This window comes from Hyperolius riggenbachi, chromosome 11, assembly GCF_040937935.1.
Source record: "Hyperolius riggenbachi isolate aHypRig1 chromosome 11, aHypRig1.pri, whole genome shotgun sequence".
Classification (NCBI taxonomy): domain Eukaryota; kingdom Metazoa; phylum Chordata; class Amphibia; order Anura; family Hyperoliidae; genus Hyperolius; species Hyperolius riggenbachi.
The window spans coordinates 9,249,878-9,272,587 of NC_090656.1; the positions used below are offsets into that span (position 1 = coordinate 9,249,878).

A 22,710-nucleotide genomic window follows, 5' to 3' on the forward strand; every position below is an offset into this window, starting at 1 on the left:
GGCCCAGCAGGGCCTGAGCGGCGACCTCCGGCGGCATACCCCGAGCTCAGCTCGGGATTACCGCCAAGGAGGTTAAGGGTGATGTGACAGCACAACGCCAGCAAGGTACCACTGCCACTAATCCTCCTCCCGTGTCCACGCAGTCAAAGACAGGACGCTCCAGCGATCTCATGGTGATGTCGGACATGCGGACGTTCTTTAGTCCAACGCCTCGCCGTAGCCCTTCCGGATCCACCCTCCACCAACGCCTGGAACGGCAGGTAGCCGACTACCTGGCCTTAAGTGTGGATGTAGACACTGCTGTGAACAGCGATGAGGAACCCTTGAACTACTGGGTGCGCAGGCTTGACCTGTGGCCAGAGCTGTCCCAATTTGCCATCCAACTTCTCTCCTGCCCTGCCGCAAGCGTCCTCTCAGAAAGGACCTTCAGCGCAGCTGGAGGCATTGTCACAGAGAAGAGAAGTCGCCTAAGTCACAAAAGTGTTAAGTACCTCACCTTTATCAAAATGAATGAGGCATGGATCCCGGAGGGCTGCTGCCCGCCCCAAGACTAAGTCAGTCCCCGCACACACAGCATCTCTGCCTGCACGCCGTGTGACTGGCTGCCTGGCCTGCCCCAAAAAGACTAAGTCACTCCCAGTCCCTCCACACAGCATGTCTGCCTGCAGGCCGCTTCACTACCTTCTCCGCCACCACCAACAGGGTCCGGGACTCCAGGCGGATTGCTGAATTTTTTAGGCCACTGCTAGCAGCGGCCGCTGTAATAATTTTTATGGTGCGTGTACATGACTGCCTAATTTTTCTGGCTGCACTGAGGGCAGCTGCAACAACAAAAGAAAAGGCATGTACATGCGCCCATTCCCCTTCGTGATCATTACCTTGCCGTGGTGAAGGGGCTTGCGTATCACAATGAAGCAATGACCGGCGCCTAGATGAGTGTCTCGGGGGGCACACAAAAGATAATAAGGTCGTTGCTTCATTGTGGTCAGACCAAATTTGATCAGCTGGACAGTCACTGTTCTGTCATTCAGCTACATCAGCCAGGCCGACCATATGGGCTGTAAAGCCACCAAAACCTGCACTCTCGCCATGGTGCGCACCAGTCCAGCACGGCCGTCACTAGTACAAACAGCTGTTTGCGGTGCGTTACACGGTGAGTTTGGTGTGTCAGTGTGAAGCAGTACCTTAATTACACTACCTGATTGATGTATACACATGCAAGATGTTTTAAAGCACTTTAGGCCTGTCATTTAGCATTCAATGTGATTTCTGCCCTTAAAACGCTGCTTTGCGTCAAATCCAGATTTTTCCCGGGGACTTTTGGCGTGTATCCCACTCCGCCATGCCCCCCTCCAGGTGTTAGACCCCTTGAAACATCTTTTCCATCACTTTTGTGGCCAGCATAATTATTTTTTTTTTTTCAAAGTTCGCATCCCCATTGAAGTCTATTGCGGTTCGCGAACTTTAACGCGAACCGAACGTTCCGCGAAAGTTCGCGAACCCGGTTCGCGAACCTAAAATCGGAGGTTCGGCCCAACTCTAGTCAGTGCTATATAAACACATAATAATAATATGGTAGGACATTAGACTATGACTATGGTAGGATTAGAGTGTGAGCTCCTGAGGACAGTCAGTGACAGGACTATGTACTCTGTAACGTGCTGCAGGAGATGTCAGTGCTATATAAATACATAATAATATGGTAGGATTAGAGTGTGAGCTCCTCTGAGGACAGTCAGTGACATGACTATGTACTCTGTAATGTGCTGCAGAAGATGTCAGTGCTATATAAATACATAATAATAATATGGTAGGACATTAGACTATGACTATGGTAGGATTAGAGTGTGAGCTCCTCTGAGGACAGTCAGTGACATGACTTTGTACTCTGTAATGTGCTGCAGGAGATGTCAGTGCTATATAAATACATAATAATAATATGGTAGGACATTAGACTATGACTATGGTAGGATTAGATTGTGAGCTCCTCTGAGGACAGTCAGTGACATGACTATGTACTCTGTAAAGTGCTGCAGAAGATGTCAGTGCTATATAAATACATACTAATAATATGGTAGGACATTAGACTATGACTATGGTAGGGTTAGAGTGTGAGCTCCTCTGAGGACAGTCAGTGACATGACTATGTACTCTGTAAAGTGCTGCAGAATATGTCAGTGCTATAGAAATACACAGTGGTGTAGCTAAGAAGCCATGGGCCCCAGTGCAAGTTTAGCGTTGGGGCCCCCCAAGCATGCAATAGATAGAGATGGCCCAAACGGTTGGCACGTGAACTTATTCACGCAAACTACATCATTATGGTCAGCAGGCACAGGGTAGCCAATCAGGCTACACTCCCTCCTGGACCCCCCCCCCCCCCCTCATAAAACGCTAAAACGCAGGCAGCGTCAGCCTTTTCACTCACTGGCTGCAGTAATTAGAGAAGGGAGAGAACCTGCTGACATAGGGAAAGCTTAGTTAGGCTCTTGTAGGCTTGTTAGCTTGCTCCTAGCTGATACTTATTGCTAAAAAGCATCCCTCAACAGCTCTTTTGGGAGCTAATCTTGTCCTTGTGATCTATTTTTTTTTGTGTGTGTGTTTGTGTGGCCCACAGACACTTGTGTTGCATATACAGCCCTGTCAGTCAGTCGCAGCTGCTGGACCTTGGCCCCTTGGTAATTCCTACTGTGCCACTGCCAGGCCCAGCACATTCAGTGACTACCTGTGTGTGTGACAGCTGCACATTTGTAATACCAATCCCTGCATACCTGTTCAGTAGTGCACCTACCTACGTGACCGCAAGCAGTGTTATATTATATACCAGTCACTGCACCTGTTCACGTTACCTGTGTGTGTGACAGCTGCACATTCGAAATACTAATCACTGCATACCTACCTGTTCAGTGCACCTACCTACCTATATGACCGCAACCAGTGTTATATACCATCAGTCACTGCATCTGTTCACGGTACCTGTGTGTGTGACAGCTGCACATTCGAAATACTAATCACTGCATACCTACCTGTTCATTGCACCTACCTACGTATGCGCATGCAGTGTTATATACCACCAGTCACTGCATCTGTTCACGGTACGTGTGTGTGTGTGTGTGTGTGTGTGTGTGTGTGTGTGTGTGTGTGTGTGTGTGTGTGTGTGTGTGTGTGTGTGTGTGTGTGTGTGTGTGTGTGTGTGTGTGTGTGTGTGTGTGTGTGTGTGTGTGTGTGTGTGTGTGTGTGTGTGTGTGTGTGTGTGTGTGTGTGTGTGTGTGTGTGTGTGTGTGTGTGTGTGTGTGTGTGTGTGTGTGTGTGTGTGTGTGTGTGTGTGTGTGTGACAGCTGCACATTGGTAATACCAATCCCATTGGACATTAGACTATGTCTATGGTACGGATTAGATTGTGAGCCCCTCTGAGGACAGTCAGTGACATCACTATGGTCTCCTCAGGTCTTGTCCGCCCGCGTCCTCGATCTGTAGCCGTCCTGTGCATGAGCAGGATGACCACTGAGATGGGAGCGTGATCGAGGACATGCTCTGCCAGGGCCACGTAGGCGCACTGGTTTTATCAGCCCACAGACTATTATTATTTGCATTTTGCAAATAATAATTTACATTCAAATAAGTGTGACCCCTGCCTTAAAGTAATTTTACTTTAATTGTAGCAAACCAAAACTGTGGCCAAGTTATAAATATCGTGACAAAAACACGACTTTGTTGAAGTGTCACTAATTTACTGAGATCCATACTGGTTCATTGTCCCCAGGATGACCTGCGTATATAAATGTGACCAGTGGAGGGAGCCCCTGCTCACTAAATACGCAGTAGGAGACCACAAATTCTGGTTGCCTGGCAGCAGCCAATAGGAACGGTTCAGCCAGAGACATTGAGGCTGACTGGTGCAGAGGAAACTGCAGCTGCTGCTGCCCACACTGACCTGTTAGGTGTCAGGAGGATTCCTTCGGGGTGATCTGAACAACTGGCACATTTATTCGCACCCATATTAAAAAGTTAAAAGTAAATATTTACTTAAAGGATCACTATCGAGAAAAAAGTAGGCAAACATCTGACAGAACTGCCAGGTTTTGGGTCAGTCCATCTCCTCATGGGGGATTCTCATGGTTTTCTTTAGCATTTCGTGAAAAGCAGTTTAACTGCCAAATAAAAACCAGCCAGCCTCCCTACTCACTTGTACGCTATGTTGTCAGTTATACTTGCGACTGCTGTTCAGGAAATGCTGTGGAGGTATGGTATGCAGAGTACCCCAGTGATAGTGGAATGCTCTGCAGACCCCCATGATGCTGGGATGGAGGAATGCTCTGCAGACAGACCCCCCTGATGCTGGGATGGAGGAATGCTCTGCAGACCCCCCTGATGGTGGGATGGAGGAATGCTCTGCAGACAGACCCCATGATGCTGGGATGGAGGAATGCTCTGCAGACAGACCCCCCTGATGCTGGGATGGAGGAATGCTCTGCAGACCCCCCTGATGGTGGGATGGAGGAATGCTCTGCAGACAGACCCCATGATGCTGGGATGGAGGAATGCTCTGCAGACAGACCCCCCTGATGCTGGGATGGTGGAATGCTCTGCAGACCCCCCTGATGGTGGGATGGAGGAATGCTCTGCAGACCCCCCTGATGCTAGGATGGAGGAATGCTCTGCAGACAGACCCCCCTGATGCTGGGATGGTGGAATGCTCTGCAGACCCCCATGATGCTGGGATGGTGAGATGCTCAGCAGACCCCCATGATGCTGGGATGGAGGAATGCTCTGCAGACCCCCATGATGCTGGGATGGAGGAATACTCTGCAGACCGCCTGATGCTGGGATGGTGGGATGATCTGCAGACCCCCATGATGCTGGGATGGAGGAATGCTCTGCAGACCCCCATGATGCTGGGATGGAGGAATGCTCTGCAGACCCCCATGATGGTGGGATGGAGGAATGCGCTGCAGACCCCCATGATGCTGGGATGGAGGAATGCTCTGCAGACCCCCCCTGATGCTGGGATGGAGGAATGCTCTGCAGACCCCCCCTGATGCTGGGATGGAGGAATGCTCTGCAGACCCCCCATGATGGTGGGATGGAGGAATGCTCTGCAGACCCCCATGATGCTGGGATGGAGGAATGCTCTGCAGACCCCCCCTGATGCTGGGATGGAGGAATGCTCTGCAGACCCTCCCTGATGCTGGGATGGAGGAATACTTTGCAGACCCCCATGATGCTGGGATGGAGGAATGCTCTGCAGACCCCCCCTGATGCTGGGATGGAGGAATGCTCTGCAGACCCTCCCTGATGCTGGGATGGAGGAATACTTTGCAGACCCCCATGATGCTGGGATGGAGGAATGCTCTGCAGACCCCCATGATGCTGGGATGGAGGAATGCTCTGCAGACCCCCATGATGCTGGGATGGAGGGATGCTCTGCAGACTCCCATGATGCTGGGATGGAGGAATGCTCTGCAGACAGACCCCCATGATGCTGGGATGGAGGAATGCTCTGCAGACCCCTGATGCTGGGATGGAGGAATGCTCTGCAGACCCCCCTGATGCTGGGATGGAGGAATGCTCTGCAGACAGACCCCCATGATGCTGGGATGGAGGAATGCTCTGCAGACAGACCCCCAGGAAGCTGGGATGGAGGAATGCTCTGCAGACCCCCATGATGCTGGGATGGAGGAATGCTCTGCAGACCCCATGATGCTGGGATGGAGGAATGTCCTGCAGACCCCCATGATGCTGGGATGGAGGAATGCTCTGCAGACCCCATGATGCTGGGATGGAGGAATGCTCTGCAGACCCCCATGATGCTGGGATGGAGGAATGCTCTGCAGACCCCCCTGATGCTGGGATGGAGGAATGCTCTGCAGACAGACCCCCATGATGCTGGGATGGAGGAATGCTCTGCAGCCCCCCCATGATGCTGGGATGGAGGAATGCTCTGCAGACCCCATGATGCTGGGATGGAGGAATGCTCTGCAGACCCCATGATGCTGGGATGGAGGAATGCTCTGCAGACCCCTGATGCTGGGATGGAGGAATGCTCTGCAGACCCCCATGATGCTGGGATGGAGGAATGCTCTGCAGACCCCATGATGCTGGGATGGAGGAATGCTCTGCAGACCCCTGATGCTGGGATGGAGGAATGCTCTGCAGACCCCATGATGCTGGGATGGAGGGATGTCCTGCAGATCCCCATGATGCTGGGATGGAGGGATGCTCTTCAGCCCCCCATGATGCTGGGATGGAGGAATGCGCTGCAGACCCCCATGATGCTGGGATGGAGGAATGCTCTGCAGCCCCCCCATGATGCTGGGATGGAGGAATGCTCTGCAGACCCCATGATGCTGGGATGGAGGAATGCTCTGCAGACCCCGTGATGCTGGGATGGAGGAATGCTCTGCAGACCCCATGAGGCTGGGAGGGTGGAATGCTCTGCAGACAGACCCCCATGATGCTGGGATGGAGGAATGCTCTTCAGCCCCCCATGATGCTGGGAAGAAGGAATGCTCTGCAGACCCCGTGATGCTGGGATGGAGGAATGCTCTGCAGACCCCCATGAGGCTGGGAGGGTGGAATGCTCTGCAGACAGACCCCCATGATGCTGGGATGGAGGAATGCTCTGCAGCCCCCCCATGATGCTGGGATGGAGGAATGCTCTGCAGACCCCCATGATGCTGGGATGGAGGAATGCTCTTCAGCCCCCCATGATGCTGGGAAGAAGGAATGCTCTGCAGACCCCCATGATGCTGGGATGGAGGAATGCTCTGCAGACCCCCATGATGCTGGGATGGAGGAATGCTCTGCAGACCCCCATGATGCTGGGATGGAGGAATGCTCTGCAGACAGACCCCCATGATGCTGGGATGGAGGAATGCTCTGCAGACTCCCATGATGCTGGGATGGAGGAATGCTCTGCAGACCCCCCTGATGCTGGGATGGAGGGATGCTCTGCAGACCCCCATGATGCTGGGATGGAGGAATGCTCTGCAGACCCCCATGATGCTGGGATGGTGGAATGCTCTGCAGCCCCCCCCCCCCCATGGTGCTGGGATGGAGGAATGCTCTGCAGACCCCATGATGCTGGGATGGTGGAATGCTCTGCAGACCCCCATGATGCTGGGATGGTGGAATGCTCTGCAGACCCCATGATGCTGGGATGGTGGAATGCTCTGCAGACCCCATGATGCTGGGATGCTCTGCAGACCCCCTGATGCTGGGATGGAGGAATGCTCTGCAGACCCCCTGATGCTGGGATGGAGGGATGCTCTGCAGACCCCCCTGATGCTGGGATGGAGGAATGCTCTGCAGACCCCCCTGATGCTGGGATGGAGGAATGCTCTGCAGACCCCCCTGATGCTGGGATGGAGGGATGCTCTGCAGACCCCCATGATGCTGGGATGGTGGAATGCTCTGCAGACCCCATGATGCTGGGATGCTCTGCAGACCCCCTGATGCTGGGATGGAGGAATGCTCTGCAGACCCCCTGATGCTGGGATGGAGGGATGCTCTGCAGACCCCCCCTGATGCTGGGATGGAGGAATGCTCTGCAGACCCCCCTGATGCTGGGATGGAGGAATGCTCTGCAGACCCCCATGATGCTGGGATGGAGGGATGCTCTGCAGACCCCCATGATGCTGGGATGGAGGAATGCTCTGCAGACCCCCATGATGCTGGGATGGTGGAATACTCTGCAGACCCCCATGATGCTGGGATGGAGGAATGTCCTGCAGACCCCCCTGATGCTGGGATGGTGAGATGCTCTGCAGCCTGTGGTCTCGTGCAGCCTGTGTGGTCTCGCGCAGCCATGTGGGCGCAGTAAGCACGTGACTGGGCTGCTGGCAGGCGCGATGCTCTGCGTGGGGGGATCAGCTGATGCGGGTGCAGAGCGGCGGCGCTGCTGGTCATGTGACTCCTCCCCCCGCCCCTCCCTCTCCCATCCTCGGTGATCGGTGCTGCGCTGCTCGGATGGCTTCTCCCTCCTCCTCCTCCCCTCCCCCGGGCGGGCCCCTGATGGAGGAGGGCGGGGCCGCTCTCACCTGTCCCAGGTACTCCCCGTCCCCCCCTGGGCCCCTCCCTCCGGAGCCGCACATCACCCCGGGGGCCATGGGGGCCACACGCATCTCCCGGCTGCTGCGTAACCTGCGGAGGCTGCCAATCAAGTACCAGCTGCTGGGGGGCCCCGATCTGAAGGACGAGGTCAGTGCTGGGGGCAGACATACGGCGGGGGCAGAGGCACAGGGGTGTCCCCTCTGGGGGGGAGAGATTGGCAGGGCTGTCACGTGCTCGGGGACGGAGGGTTCCCCTGCTGGGGGGACAGAGGGATAGGGTTGTCCTCCTCTGCTGGGGGGGGGGGGGGGGGGGGGGGGGACTGTCGGAGGTATAGGAGTCTCACCTGTTTGGGGAACGGGTGTCATATTCTGAGGGAGACAGGTACAGGGGAGCAGGTGTCACATGTTGAGGGCACACAGGTATAAGGGGCAGGTGTCACATGCTGGGGGGGGGGGGGTACAGGCGGCAGGTGTCACATGTTGGGGGACACAGGTATCTGAGGCAGGTATCACGTGCTGAGGGAGACAGGTATAGGGGGGCAGGTGTCACTTGCTGAGGGAGACAGGTATAGGTGGCAGGTGTCACTTGCTGAGGGATACAGGTATAGGGGGCAGGTGTCACTTGCTGAGAGAGACAGGTATAGGTGGCAGGTGTCACTTGCTGAGGGAGACAGGTATAGGGGGCAGGTGTCACTTGCTGAGGGAGACAGGTATAGGTGGCAGGTGTCACTTGCTGAGGGAGACAGGTATAGGTGGCAGGTGTCACTTGCTGAGGGAGACAGGTATAGGGGGCAGGTGTCACTTGCTGAGGGAGACAGGTACAGGGAGCAGGTGTCACTTGCTGAGGGAGACAGGTATAGGGGGCAGGTGTCACTTGCTGAGGGATACAGGTATAGGGGGGCAGGTGTCACTTGCTGAGGGAGACATGTACAGGGGGCAGGTGTCACTTGCTGAGGGGAGACAGGTACAGGGATCAGGTGTCACTTGCTGAGGGATACAGGTACAGGGGGCAGGTGTCACTTGCTGAGGGAGACAGGTACAGGGGGCAGGTGTCACATGCTGAGGGAGACAGGTATAGGGGGCAGGTGTCACTTGCTGAGGGAGACAGGTATAGGGGGGCAGGTGTCACTTGCTGAGGGAGACAGGTATAGGGGGCAGGTGTCACTTGCTGAGGGATACAGGTATAGGGGGCAGGTGTCACTTGCTGAGGGAGACAGGTATAGGGGGGCAGGTGTCACTTGCTGAGGGAGACAGGTATAGGGGGGCAGGTGTCACTTGCTGAGGGATACAGGTACAGGGGGCAGGTGTCACTTGCTGAGGGAGACAGGTATAGGGGGATCAGGTGTCACTTGCTGAGGGATACAGGTATAGGGGGGCAGGTGTCACTTGCTGAGGGATACAGGTATAGGGGGGCAGGTGTCACTTGCTGAGGGATACAGGTACAGGGGGGCAGGTGTCACTTGCTAGGGGGGGCACAGGTACAGGGGGCAGGTGTCACTTGCTGGGAGGTACAGGGGACAGGTGTCACTTGCTAGGGGGGGGCACAGGTACAGGGGGCAGGTGTCACTTGCTGAGGGAGACAGGTATAGGGGGGCAGGTGTCACTTGCTGAGGGGGAACAGGTACAGGAGCAGGTGTCACTTGCTGAGGGGGAACAGGTACAGGAGCAGGTGTCACTTGCTGAGGGATACAGGTATAGGGGGGCAGGTGTCACTTGCTGAGGGATACAGGTATAGGGGGGCAGGTGTCACTTGCTGAGGGATACAGGTATAGGGGGGCAGGTGTCACTTGCTGAGGGATACAGGTATAGGGGGGCAGGTGTCACTTGCTGAGGGATACAGGTATAGGGGGGCAGGTGTCACTTGCTGAGGGATACAGGTATAGGGGGGCAGGTGTCACTTGCTGAGGGATACAGGTATAGGGGGCAGGTGTCACTTGCTTAGGGATACAGGTATAGGGGGCAGGTGTCACTTGCTGAGGGAGACAGGTATAGGGGGCAGGTGTCACTTGCTGAGGGAGACAGGTATAGGGGGGCAGGTGTCACTTGCTGAGGGAGACAGGTACAGGGGGGCAGGTGTCACTTGCTGAGGGATACAGGTACAGGGGGGCAGGTGTCACTTGCTGAGGGATACAGGTATAGGGGGGCAGGTGTCACTTGCTGAGGGATACAGGTATAGGGGGGCAGGTGTCACTTGCTGAGGGATACAGGTATAGGGGGGCAGGTGTCACTTGCTGAGGGGCACAGGTATAGGGGGGCAGGTGTCACTTGCTGAGGGATACAGGTATAGGGGGCAGGTGTCACTTGCTGAGGGATACAGGTATAGGGGGATCAGGTGTCACTTGCTGAGGGATACAGGTATAGGGGGGCAGGTGTCACTTGCTGAGGGATACAGGTACAGGGGGCAGGTGTCACTTGCTGAGGGATACAGGTATAGGGGGGCAGGTGTCACTTGCTGAGGGATACAGGTACAGGGGGCAAGTGTCACTTGCTGAGGGAGACAGGTATAAGGGGGGCAGGTGTCACTTGCTGAGGGGCACAGGTATAGGGGGATCAGGTGTCACTTGCTGAGGGATACAGGTATAGGGGGGCAGGTGTCACTTGCTGAGGGATACAGGTATAGGGGGCAGGTGTCACTTGCTGAGGGATACAGGTATAGGGGGCAGGTGTCACTTGCTGAGGGATACAGGTACAGGGGGCAGGTGTCACTTGCTGAGGGATACAGGTATAGGGGGGCAGGTGTCACTTGCTGAGGGATACAGGTACAGGGGGCAGGTGTCACTTGCTGAGGGATACAGGTATAGGGGGGCAGGTGTCACTTGCTGAGGGATACAGGTATAGGGGGGCAGGTGTCACTTGCTGAGGGGCACAGGTATAGGGGGATCAGGTGTCACTTGCTGAGGGATACAGGTATAGGGGGGCAGGTGTCACTTGCTGAGGGATACAGGTATAGGGGGGCAGGTGTCACTTGCTGAGGGGACAGGTATAGGGGGATCAGGTGTCACTTGCTGAGGGATACAGGTATAGGGGGGCAGGTGTCACTTGCTGAGGGATACAGGTATAGGGGGGCAGGTGTCACTTGCTGAGGGATACAGGTACAGGGGGCAGGTGTCACTTGCTGAGGGATACAGGTATAGGGGGCAGGTGTCACTTGCTGAGGGATACAGGTATAGGGGGCAGGTGTCACTTGCTGAGGGATACAGGTATAGGGGGCAGGTGTCACTTGCTGAGGGATACAGGTACAGGGGGCAGGTGTCACTTGCTGAGGGATACAGGTATAGGGGGGCAGGTGTCACTTGCTGAGGGATACAGGTACAGGGGGCAGGTGTCACTTGCTGAGGGAGACAGGTATAGGGGGGCAGGTGTCACTTTCTGAGGGGCACAGGTATAGGGGGATCAGGTGTCACTTGCTGAGGGATACAGGTACAGGGGGCAGGTGTCACTTGCTGAGGGAGACAGGTATAGGGGGCAGGTGTCACTTGCTGAGGGAGACAGGTACAGGGGGCAGGTGTCACTTGCTGAGGGGCACAGGTATAGGGGGATCAGGTGTCACTTGCTGAGGGATACAGGTACAGGGGGCAGGTGTCACTTGCTGAGGGAGACAGGTATAGGGGGGCAGGTGTCACTTGCTGAGGGGCACAGGTATAGGGGGATCAGGTGTCACTTGCTGAGGGATACAGGTACAGGGGGCAGGTGTCACTTGCTGAGGGATACAGGTATAGGGGGGCAGGTGTCACTTTCTGAGGGATACAGGTATAGGGGGGCAGGTGTCACTTGCTGAGGGATACAGGTATAGGGGGGCAGGTGTCACTTGCTGAGGGATACAGGTATAGGGGGGCAGGTGTCACTTTCTGAGGGGCACAGGTATAGGGGGGCAGGTGTCACTTGCTGAGGGAGACAGGTATAGGGGGGCAGGTGTCACTTGCTGAGGGGCACAGGTATAGGGGGATCAGGTGTCACTTGCTGAGGAAGACAGGTATAGGGGGGCAGGTGTTACTTGCTGAGGGGCACAGGTATAGGGGGGCAGGTGTCACTTGCTGAGGGATACAGGTATAGGGGGCAGGTGTCACTTGCTGAGGGATACAGGTATAGGGGGGCAGGTGTCACTTGCTGAGGGGGACAGGTATAGGGGGGCAGGTGTCACTTGCTGAGGGGGACAGGTATAGGGGGCAGGTGTCACTTGCTGAGGGGGACAGGTATAGGGGGGCAGGTGTCACTTGCTGAGGGATACAAGTATAGGGGGCAGGTGTCACTTGCTGAGGGGCACAGGTATAGGGGGGCAGGTGTCACTTGCTGAGGGGAGACAGGTACAGAGAGCAGGGGTCATGTGCTAAGGAGGACAGGTGGAACACATATAGAAGAGACAGAAGAGACTAGATGAAGGGAACTGATTGGTCATGTATAGGGTAGAACAGGTGTGTCATGTTTAGAAAGGAGGGGGTAACTGATGTCACATTTAGGAAAGGACAGATATAGGGGGGCAGGTGATACATACATCACAGAGTAACTGATGTCACATGCATGGGGGGGGGGGGGGATATGTCACACACATTAATGGAAGAGACACAAGGAAAGGGGATGGCGGTCGGCACTACAGTTGGATCTACATACAATGCGGAGGTTCAACGGGGCCACGGCAGGCCTCACCTGGGGCACAGTCAGCGTGCTCAGACTGAGATAAACAATAGCCAGGTGATTCAAACAAAGAGTGCAGAGTCGGCACTGCTGTAGGCTGTACTTTTAGTCCACAGGTGGACATACATCACATAGCGTGCAATACAGAAGATGTACACATACCATGAGGTGGAGGCTGTGAGCTGGTGGTGGGTGGCCTCCACCTCCTGGTATGTGTACCTCTTCTATATTGCACGCTATGTGATGTATGTCCACCTGTGGACTAAAAGTACAGCCTACAGCAGTGCCGACTCTGCACTCTTTGTTTGAAACACATATAGGGGGGCAGGTGGGACATATATAGGGGGTGACTGATGTCTCATGCATGGGGGGAGGGATATGTCACATATAGGAAGGTACAGGTATAGGGGGCAGGTGGGAGATATGGGGGGGGGGGGGAAGCGTTGACTGTGGAGGGATACCAGGAGACTGGGTTGTCAGGTATTGATGGGGGGGCTGTGAAAGAATACTAGGAGACTGGGTTGTCAGGTATTGATAGAGGGGGGGGGCTGTAAAGGGATATTAGGAGTTTGGGTTGTCAGGTATTGATGGGGTGGGGTTTGTGCTGTGTATGGTTGCTAGGAGACTGGGTTGTCAGGTATTGATTGGGGGGGGCTGTAAAGGGATATTAGGAGTTTGGGTTGTCAGGTATTGATGGGGTGGGGTTTGTGCTGTGTATGGATGCTAGGAGATTGGGTTGTCAGGTATTGATGGGGGGGGGGGGCTGTAAAGGGATATTAGGAGTTTGGGTTGTCAGGTATTGATGGGGTGGGGTTTGTGCTGTGTATGGTTGCTAGGAGACTGGGTTGTCAGGTATTGATTGGGGGGGGCTGTAAAGGGATATTAGGAGTTTGGGTTGTCAGGTATTGATGGGGTGGGGGTTGTGCTGTGTATGGATGCTAGGAGATCGGGTTGTCAGGTATTTTTGCGGTGTGCAGAGTTATAAGGAGATGGCGCTCTTTTATTGTGGCGGGGGGATATGAGTGTTAGTATTGGGAGGGATCTCGTATACAAGGGTCTTGCAGTGTCCGGGGCCAGTTCTTCATATTTGAGGAGACTCAGCTATGGAGGGACGAGTGTTTTCATGGGACCAAGTCTCAGTGAGACAATTATCTTATATTGGGGTGACCCAGATATATGGAGAATAATTGTCATGGCCCAGATATACTCATCGATCACAAGTGTCACATATTGGGGTTATTGTTGTATATATTATCACTGGAATAAGTTGTATTTGGGTGCATATAGTATTGTCCAGAAATGTTATATATCATATTGTATATATCTTCACTGGAGATCGCCATATTGGGGGTTCAGGTACAGAGTTTAGTTATATTTTATATTATGTGTATCTTAACCTCATGGGTGTGTTTTTAAAGAGAAACTGTAGTAAAAATAATGTCATGAATAAAATTGTTTGTTTTTTACACACATTTTATATATGAATTATTTAGTCGGTGTTTGCCCATTGTAAAATATTTCCTCTTCCCTAATTTAAAGCGGATCTGAAATGAAAAACGAACTATAACAAGTAACTTGTCTATATATCTTACCTAAAGTTTAGATAGTTTACACAGCAAATCTAGCTGCAAACAGCTTCAACAGTAGATGATTATTTATTCCTGTGATACAATGAGGGCAGCCATGTTCTGTTTGTCACATTGTCACAGGCTGAGGGCTGGAGATGCTATCAGCTTGCCTGTGTGTGTAAATTCAGTCCCCTCTCCTCCTCCCTCCTCCCCTCTGCCTCTGAAATCAATGGCTAGTAACCTCCCCCTCCTCTTTGCCAGACTGAGCTCCCATAAGCCCTTGCAACTGTCTGAAAATGCCAAGGCACTGTGAAAAGCTGTGGGCGAGGCTTGTTTAGTTTATAGGGAATTAGTAGGAAAAAGTGTTTGGCTTGAAGAATGCCGTATAAACTATATGAAAGGAACACGATTATGCAATGAGTAAAAATGTATCTCGGATCCATTACTCTGAAATTAGTAACAGGCAGCAGCATCTTTGGCACTGACAGGGGATCTCTGCGGGATGTTGGTTTCTGAGAACTCCAGAGCCAGTACAAAATATACCTGGTCTCTCTGAGTGCTCGGGCCGGTGGTGTGTGTGGGGGGGGGGGGGGGGGGCTGGGGGGTAAGGGGGTCCTGAATAATGAACTGCATTCTACTATATGTGGTTATGGTTCCTGATGTTTGGTTTGCACCTTGGGGTGTCCTTATTATTATCTATGGGTATAGTGCTGTCAGATAAAGGGGCTCTCCGCCTCCATAGGTCATCTACAGGTAATAATCTGTCTATATGATTGTTTCATTACACTCTGTCATATGTACACGTCACACATTATTGTATTTTCAATTAGCAGTAATGATCAATTTACAATTCTAATATACCAGTGGTTACTGGATAAGCTGACTAATCAAACACTGAGGACTAGAGGCAAAGCGGTAACTAATTACCCACTATTATGCTGTATACAGGTGTCTGATCACATACTGGCGTTGTGGGGAATTTTAAACCTGTTATTTTACTGTATACTGGTAGCTAGACGACTAGCGGACCTAAACTCAGAACTTCCTCTCTGCTCTAAGAGATACACAACTGCATAATAAACTTTACAGAAAAACCTTTCTGTGTTACAGCTGATACAAATCCTGCAATAAATCTGCAGTGTGTCTACTTCCTGCTTTGATGGAAGCAGGCATAGGGTTAACATCCCGTGTTTACAAATTAGCTGTGTCTGGATTGCACACGGCTGAGAGATCAAATTACACTTCTGATTACTTGAAGATGAGGGAGAATTTGACAGGCTCTTCTCTCTAAAAACAGACAGGGTGCATTTCTCTCCAGGTCCGGATTTACATCACCGGAGCCTGTAGGCACAGATGTCCTGGCACCTTACAAACCCCCACCAAACCGCACCTCAAGTGTGCTGGCTGTCCCAGCTGTCACTCCTCCCATAGGCTGGGTTCACATAAGACATAGGCTATCATTCATAAAACAGCTGTCGGTAAGGAGAATCAATGCCGGAAAACACCGCTGCCAGTATTGTAGACTTCTGTGTGGACATTCATAGAAAAGGATACAGTTGCGGTAGCAGTGCGGAGATTCCCCGAACTAGGCAGGCGGTAGGCTTGCGGAAACAGGAGAAGCTGCGGAGTTGATACATTTCTCCGTATTCCGCTCAGCTGCAGCTGCCTGGGAGGTCTGTGTCTCCATTAACTTAACATTGTTATCGCCACATTAGAGGGGGCGGTATTCCCCGTCCTCATACCGCTTGCGGTAATCTTTATGAATTGACAGTTTGTTACATTTTTTTATGATAATCACCGCACAAGGCGCCGGTGATTTATCGCTCTGCTCGGAAATGTCAGCTTCGCATGCGGAAAGAGCCTTTATGAATAGAGACTTTGCTAAGAGGTCGTTGAAGTCAGCTGTTTTCAGCATTTCCGCATGCGGGAATGCTTTATGAATGATAGCCATAGTGTGAAAGGCTGCGTTTTATGTTAATGTTGTGTGCGTTTTTTACGCCTTTTTTGTGCGTTTTGCGTGTGTTTTAATGCTTTTGCAGTTCGCATGTACAAAACGCATATGCGTTTTGTATGCGTTTTCCACGCGTTTTTATATTTCCATTTATGCAAATCACTTGCAAGACAACGGAAAGCGAAAATACAGTAAAAAAAATATACATTTTTGGGGAAAAAAACGCATATAAAAAAGCATGAAAACGATACCATTGCGTTCCCATTGGCTTTTATTATGTGCGTTTTGGCAGTATTCCTGCATAATATGCATCAAAACCAGCGTTTTTGAAAACTAATATGCGTTTTTCCTGCAGCCATAGACTTTCATGTCATTAGAGGCAAAAACTCAGCGTTTTATGCAACACTAACGTTTCTGCTATAGGTGCAACCAGCCTTACTTCCCTTGCCTGTCATAGGTAGCTACAGGTGCCCCTTAGCATTAGGTAGCCAGAGGTATCCTCAGTATTAAGTAGCTAGAGGTGCCCCTGACTGAAGGAAGATCTCATCAGTGGAATGCCGAGAGCAGGGTGAGTGCATTTACACTCCTCTCGGGACTCTGCATAGGGAAGGAGGAAGGAGGGCACTGAGGGAGGGAGGAGATCCGCCTTTCCATCATCAGGCGCCTGTAGGCATGTGCCCACTCTGCCTTATGGTAAATCCAGCCCTGTTTCTCTCTGTTTTCCTTGTGTCTTGTGCAAGAGTTCAGGTCCACTTTAAAATTAGGATTATTTACATCGGTAGGAGTTCATAAGGCATCCAGCAGACCTGAACTGGAGATGAAGAATAATTTTTTTTTTTATAATTTTAATTTATAAATTAATTCAGTGTTTTGTCCATTGCAAAAATATTTTCTCACCCGATTTATATTCTGAAATTTATCTTAAGTGGCAACATGTTTAACCACCCTGGCGTTCTATTGAGATCGCCAGGGCGGCTGCGGGAGGGTTTTTTTTAAATTAAAAAAACAAACTATTTCATGCAGCCAACTGAAAGCCCACTAGAGGGCGCTCCGGATGCGTTCTTCTGATCGCCTCCGGCAATCAGAAGTAACAAGGAAGGCTGCAATGAGCAGCCTTCCTTGTTTGGCTTTCCTCATCGCCATGGCGACGAGCGGAGTGACGTCATGGACGTCAGCCGACGTCCTGACGTCAGCCGCCTCCGATCCAGCCTTTAGCGCTGGCCGGAACTGTTTGTTCCGGCTGCGCAGGGCTCGGGCGGCTGGGGGGACCCTCTTTCGCCGCTGCAGTGCAGGTAGCACACGCGGCTGGCAAAGTGCAGGCTGCGTGTGCTGCTTTTTATTTTATCAAAATCGGCCCAGCAGGGCCTGAGCGGCACCCTCTGCAGGTAATGGACGAGCTGAGCTCGTCCATACCGCTACGGTGGTTAAGGCCTTGTTCACATCGAAAATCGCAATCTCTGACGCCAGCGCTTTGTGATCTTGTGTGCGATTTATTTTTTATTTATGTTTTTTTTAGTGCCTCCCAGCACTTACCTGCGCGTTAGTTTTTTATTTTATTTTTTTACAGCACTTTTGTAAGCGCTTTTGCAGAGCGATTTTTTTTTTTTTTTTTTTTTTTTTTTTTTTTTTTTTTTTTTTTTTTTTCTTCACTTCCTGACGTCAGTGAGGAAGTGAACTCTTTGACCCAGAAAATAATAAATACAATGTATTTATTCTTAAAAGCGCTGGGGAAATCGCTATACAAAGTGCTTTTTCAAGCCCTTTGTGATTTCCCTATACCTTCCATTATAGGCAAATCGCCCCAAAAATGGTCCAGGCAGCGCTTTGGTGAGTGGATCGGAATCGAACCGCTCAGATGTGAACTCTCTCATAGGGAATCATTGCACAAGCACTTTAAGGGTGATTTAGAAAAATCGCCAATGCTTAAAAAAACAAAAGCGCCCTTAGTGTGAACGAACCCCTAGTGCCGTCAGGTGCAGCCCTGTTCAGGAGTCAGTAGAAAATATACCTGGGCCCATATGCAATTAACATTTTCTCCGGAGTTTTCTCCTAGGAGATAATTTTCCATCTTCTATTTAACCACTTTGTCCTCCTTGACGTATAAGTATAAACGTCAAGGAGGACATGCGCGCTCGCGCGCACTCCCGGCCGCGGATTCGGCAGCCCAGGAATCAATGCATCGGGCTATGGTGCCCGATCAATGATTCCTCTCCCCCGCTGAAAAAGCGACAGCTTCTCTCGGAAGCTACGCTTTTTCTGAGACTACAGTGGAGGAAATAATTATTTGACCCCTCACTGATTTTGTAAGTTTGTCCAATGACAAAGAAATGAAAAGTCTCAGAACAGTATCATTTCAATGGTAGGTTTATTTTAACAGTGGCAGATAGCACATCAAAAGGAAAATCGAAAAAATAACCTTAAATAAAAGATAGCAACTGATTTGCATTTCATTGAGTGAAATACGTTTTTGAACCCCTACCAACCATTAACCTTCCTGGCGGTAAGCCCGAGCTGAGCTCGGGCTATGCCGCGCAGGAAGATATCTCAGCCCCTGGTGGAGCGATTTGCTCCATTTAAAATGCTGTACGCGCAGCTAGCACTTTGCTAGCCGCGCGTACAGCTCGATCGCCGCCGCTCTGCGGCGATCGCCCGTACGCAGCGGCGCAAGAGGGCCCCCCCGCCAGAGCCCTGCGCTGCCCGGACCAATGAGTTCCGGGCAGCGCTATGGGCTGGGTCGGAGGTGTCTGACGTCAGGACGTCGGCTGACGTCCATGACGTCATTCCGATCGTCGCCATGGCGACAGGAGAAGCCAAACAGGGGAGCGCGTTATATACGCGTTCCCCTGTTTGCTATTGATGCCGGCGACGATCGCACTAGAGGGACACATGCGCCCTCTAGTGGTGTTTCATGTAGCTACCACTCTGGTAGCTTTACATGAAACACAAAAAAAATAATAAAAAAAAAACGGATTTTTGCCAATCTGGCAAAAAAAAATAACCGCCAGGAGGGTTAAGAGTTCTGGCTCCCACAGAGTGGTTAGACACTTCTACTCAATTAGTCACCCTCATTAAGGACACCTGTCTTAACTAGTCACCTGTATAAAAGACACCTGTCCACAGAATCAATCAATCAAGCAGACTCCAAACTCTCCAACATGGGAAAGACCAAAGAGCTGTCCAAGGATGTCAGAGACAAAATTGTAGACCTGCACAAGGCTGGAATGGGCTACAAAACCATTAGCAAGAAGCTGGGAGAGAAGGTGACAACTGTCAGTGCGATTGTTCGAAAATGGAAGGCGCACAAAATGACCATCAATCGACCTCGCTCTGGGGCTCCACGCAAGATCTCACCTCGTGGGGTGTCAATGGTTCTGAGAAAGGTGAAAAAGCATCCTAGAACTACACAGGAGGAGTTAGTGAATGACCTCAAATTAGCAGGGACCACAGTCACCAAGAAAACCATTGGAAACACATTACACCGCAATGGATTAAAAACCTGCAGGGCTCGCAAGGTCCCCCTGCTCAAGAAGGCACATGTGCAGGCCCGTCTGAAGTTTGCCAATGAACACCTGAATGATTCTGTGAGTGACTGGGAGAAGGTGCTGTGGTCTGATGAGACCAAAATAGAGCTCTTTGGCATTAACTCAACTCGCTGTGTTTGGAGGAAGAAAAATGCTGCCTATGACCCCCAAAACACCATCCCCACCGTCAAGCATGGGGGTGGAAACATTTTGCTTTGGGGGTGTTTTTCTGCTAAGGGCACAGGACAACTTAATCGCATTAACGGGAAAATGGACGGAGCCATGTATCGTGAAATCCTGAACGACAACCTCCTTCCCTTTGCCAGGAAACTGAAAATGGGTCGTGGATGGGTGTTCCAGCACGACAATGACCCAAAACATACAGCAAAGGCAACAAAGGAGTGGCTCAAGAAGAAGCACATTAAGGTCATGGAGTGGCCTAGTCAGACTCCGGACCTTAATCCAATAGAAAACCTATGGAGGGAGCTCAAGCTCAGAGTTGCACAGAGACAGCCTCGAAACCTTAGGGATTTAGGCCTGAAACACACCAGATGAGTTTTTCTGAGCGTTTTGAGTTTTTAAATCTGCTGCTAATGTTATCCTATGTGTCTGTGCACACTGGAGCAATGAGGTTTTGTAAAAAACCCCATAGCATTACATTGGGAAGAGCTTTTAGAGGTTTCAAAAGCTCTTCCCAATGTAATGCTATGGGGTTTTTTACAAAACCTCATTGCTCCAGTGTGCACAGACACATAGGATAACCTTAGCAGCAGATTTAAAAACTCAAAACGCTCAGAAAAACTCCTCTGGTGTGTTTCAGGCCTTAGAGATGATCTGCAAAGAGGAGTGGACCAACATTCCTTCTAAAATGTGTGCAAACTTGGTCATCAATTACAAGAAATGTTTGACCTCTGTGCTTGCAAACAAGTTTTTTTCCACTAAGTATTAAGTCTTTTATTGTTAGAGGGTTCAAAAACTTATTTCACTCAATGAAATGCAAATCAGTTGCTATCTTTTATTTAAGGTTATTTTTTAGATTTTTCCTTTTGATGTGCTATCTGCCACGGTTAAAATAAACCTACCATTGAAATGATACTGTTCTGAGACTTTTCATTTCTTTGTCATTGGACAAACTTACAAAATCAGTGAGGGGTCAAATAATTATTTCCTCCACTGTATGTCCCTCTAAGCGTACATTGTACGCTTAGAGTGACGTCATGTAAACAAACTCAAGGTTGCCATCTTGTGGCCAAAGAGTATAACTACATCTAAAAGTAAAAAAAAATTACACTACACAAATTTTTCCCTAAATAAAACACTATTTACTTCCCACCCTCCCAAAAACACCCACATAAAATGTTTAATAAAAAAAACAAAAACATTACAATTTAAAAAAAACAACACATAAATATTTACCTAAGGGTCTAAACTATTTAAATATCTATGAAATATTTCTATATATTTTTTTTATAAGCTTGTAAACAGTGATGGATGCAAAACGGGAAAAATGCTCTTTTATTTCCAAATAAAATATTGTCGCCATACATTGTGATAGGGACATAATTTAAACGGTGAAATAACCGTGACAAATGGGTAATTACAATACGTGGGTTTTAATTATGGAGGCATGTATTATTTTAAAACAATAATGGCCGAAATCTGAGAAATAATTTTTTTTTCCATTTTTTTCTTATTCTTACTGTCAAAATGCATTTACACTAAAGTGGCTCTTAGCAAAATGTACCCCCCCAAAGAAAGCCTAATTGGTTGCGGAAAAAACAAGATATAGATCAGTTCATTGTGATAAGTAGTGATAAAGTTATAGGCTAATGAATGGGAGGTGAACATTGCTCGGATGCATAAAGTGAAAACGACTGAGAGCTTAAAGGGAAGGTTCAGGGAGGGTGGGTAAAAAATAAAAATCAATTTCCACTTACCTGGGGCTTCCTCCAGCCCGTGGCAGGCAGGAGGTGCCCTCGCCGCCGCTCCACAGGCTCCCGGTGGTCTCCGGTGGCCGACTCGACCTGGCCAGGCCGGCTTCCAGGTCGGGCTCTTCTGCGCTCCAAGGCCCGGAACTTCTGCTTCCCACGCCGGCGCGCTGACGTCATCGGACGTCCTCCGGGCTCTACTGCACATGCGCAGTAGAGCCCGGAGGACGTCCGATGACGTCAGAGCGCCGGCGTGGGACGCAGAAGTTCCGGGCCTTGGAGCGCAGAAGAGCCCGACCTGGCAGCCGGCCTGGCTAGGTCGAGTCGGCCACCGGAGACCACCGGGAGCCTGCGGAGCGGCGGCGAGGGCACCTCCTGCCTGCCACGGGCTGGAGGAAGCCCCAGGTAAGTGGAAATTGATTTTTATTTTTTACCCACCCTCCCTGAACCTTCCCTTTAAAGCCAATGGGTACCGTTCAAAAAAAGGAAACGTCAGATACTCACCTAAGGAGAGGGAAGGCTCGGTCCTAATGAGCCTTCCCTCTCCTCTCCCGGTGCCCTCGGTGCTGCGCTGGCTCCCCCGTTCGCGTCCGCCGCCGCAGGGACTTCGGAGGTCTTTGGGAACACTCGGGCTTCCGAAGACAGGCCGCTCCATACTACGTACGCGCGAGTGCGTCATAGAGGGCGCTCGCGCATGCGTAGTATGGAGCGATCGCGTCATCGGGAGCCCGAAGGCATGCGGAAGTGGCAGTATTTGACCGAACTGGTCGAATACTGCCACGGGGGATCCTGCGCGGGACCGGGCACCGGGAGAGGAGAGGGAAGGCTCATTAGGACCGAGCCTTCCCTCTCCTTAGGTGAGTATCTGACTTTTTCTTTTTAAATCCGGTAAACTTTCACTTTAAGTGGTTAAGATAACTTTTCAACACTTTGCAATTGAAAAAAAAAAGTTTCGAAAAGTAGTTGAAAAAGTGCTGCCAAAATTATTTTGAGTGTTTTCTTGCTTGTGGTTGGTTTAAAAGGCATTTTATTGACAAGTTTTAAAATATCACAGAGGAGAAA

The 22,710-nt window shown here is 51.0% G+C and overlaps 1 protein-coding gene across 1 annotated transcript in view; it reads left to right on the plus strand.

The window, feature by feature from the left end:
* Positions 1 to 7,905: 7,905 nt before the first annotated feature.
* Positions 7,906 to 22,710, plus strand: part of ATP2C2 (ATPase secretory pathway Ca2+ transporting 2) — a 214,591-nt gene continuing 199,786 nt past the window's right edge. Inside the window, exon 1 of the mRNA XM_068260802.1 lies at positions 7,906 to 8,196. Coding sequence (XP_068116903.1) covers positions 7,966 to 8,196 — 231 coding nt within the window. The 5' untranslated portion in view covers positions 7,906 to 7,965. The remainder of the gene's footprint in view (positions 8,197 to 22,710) is intronic.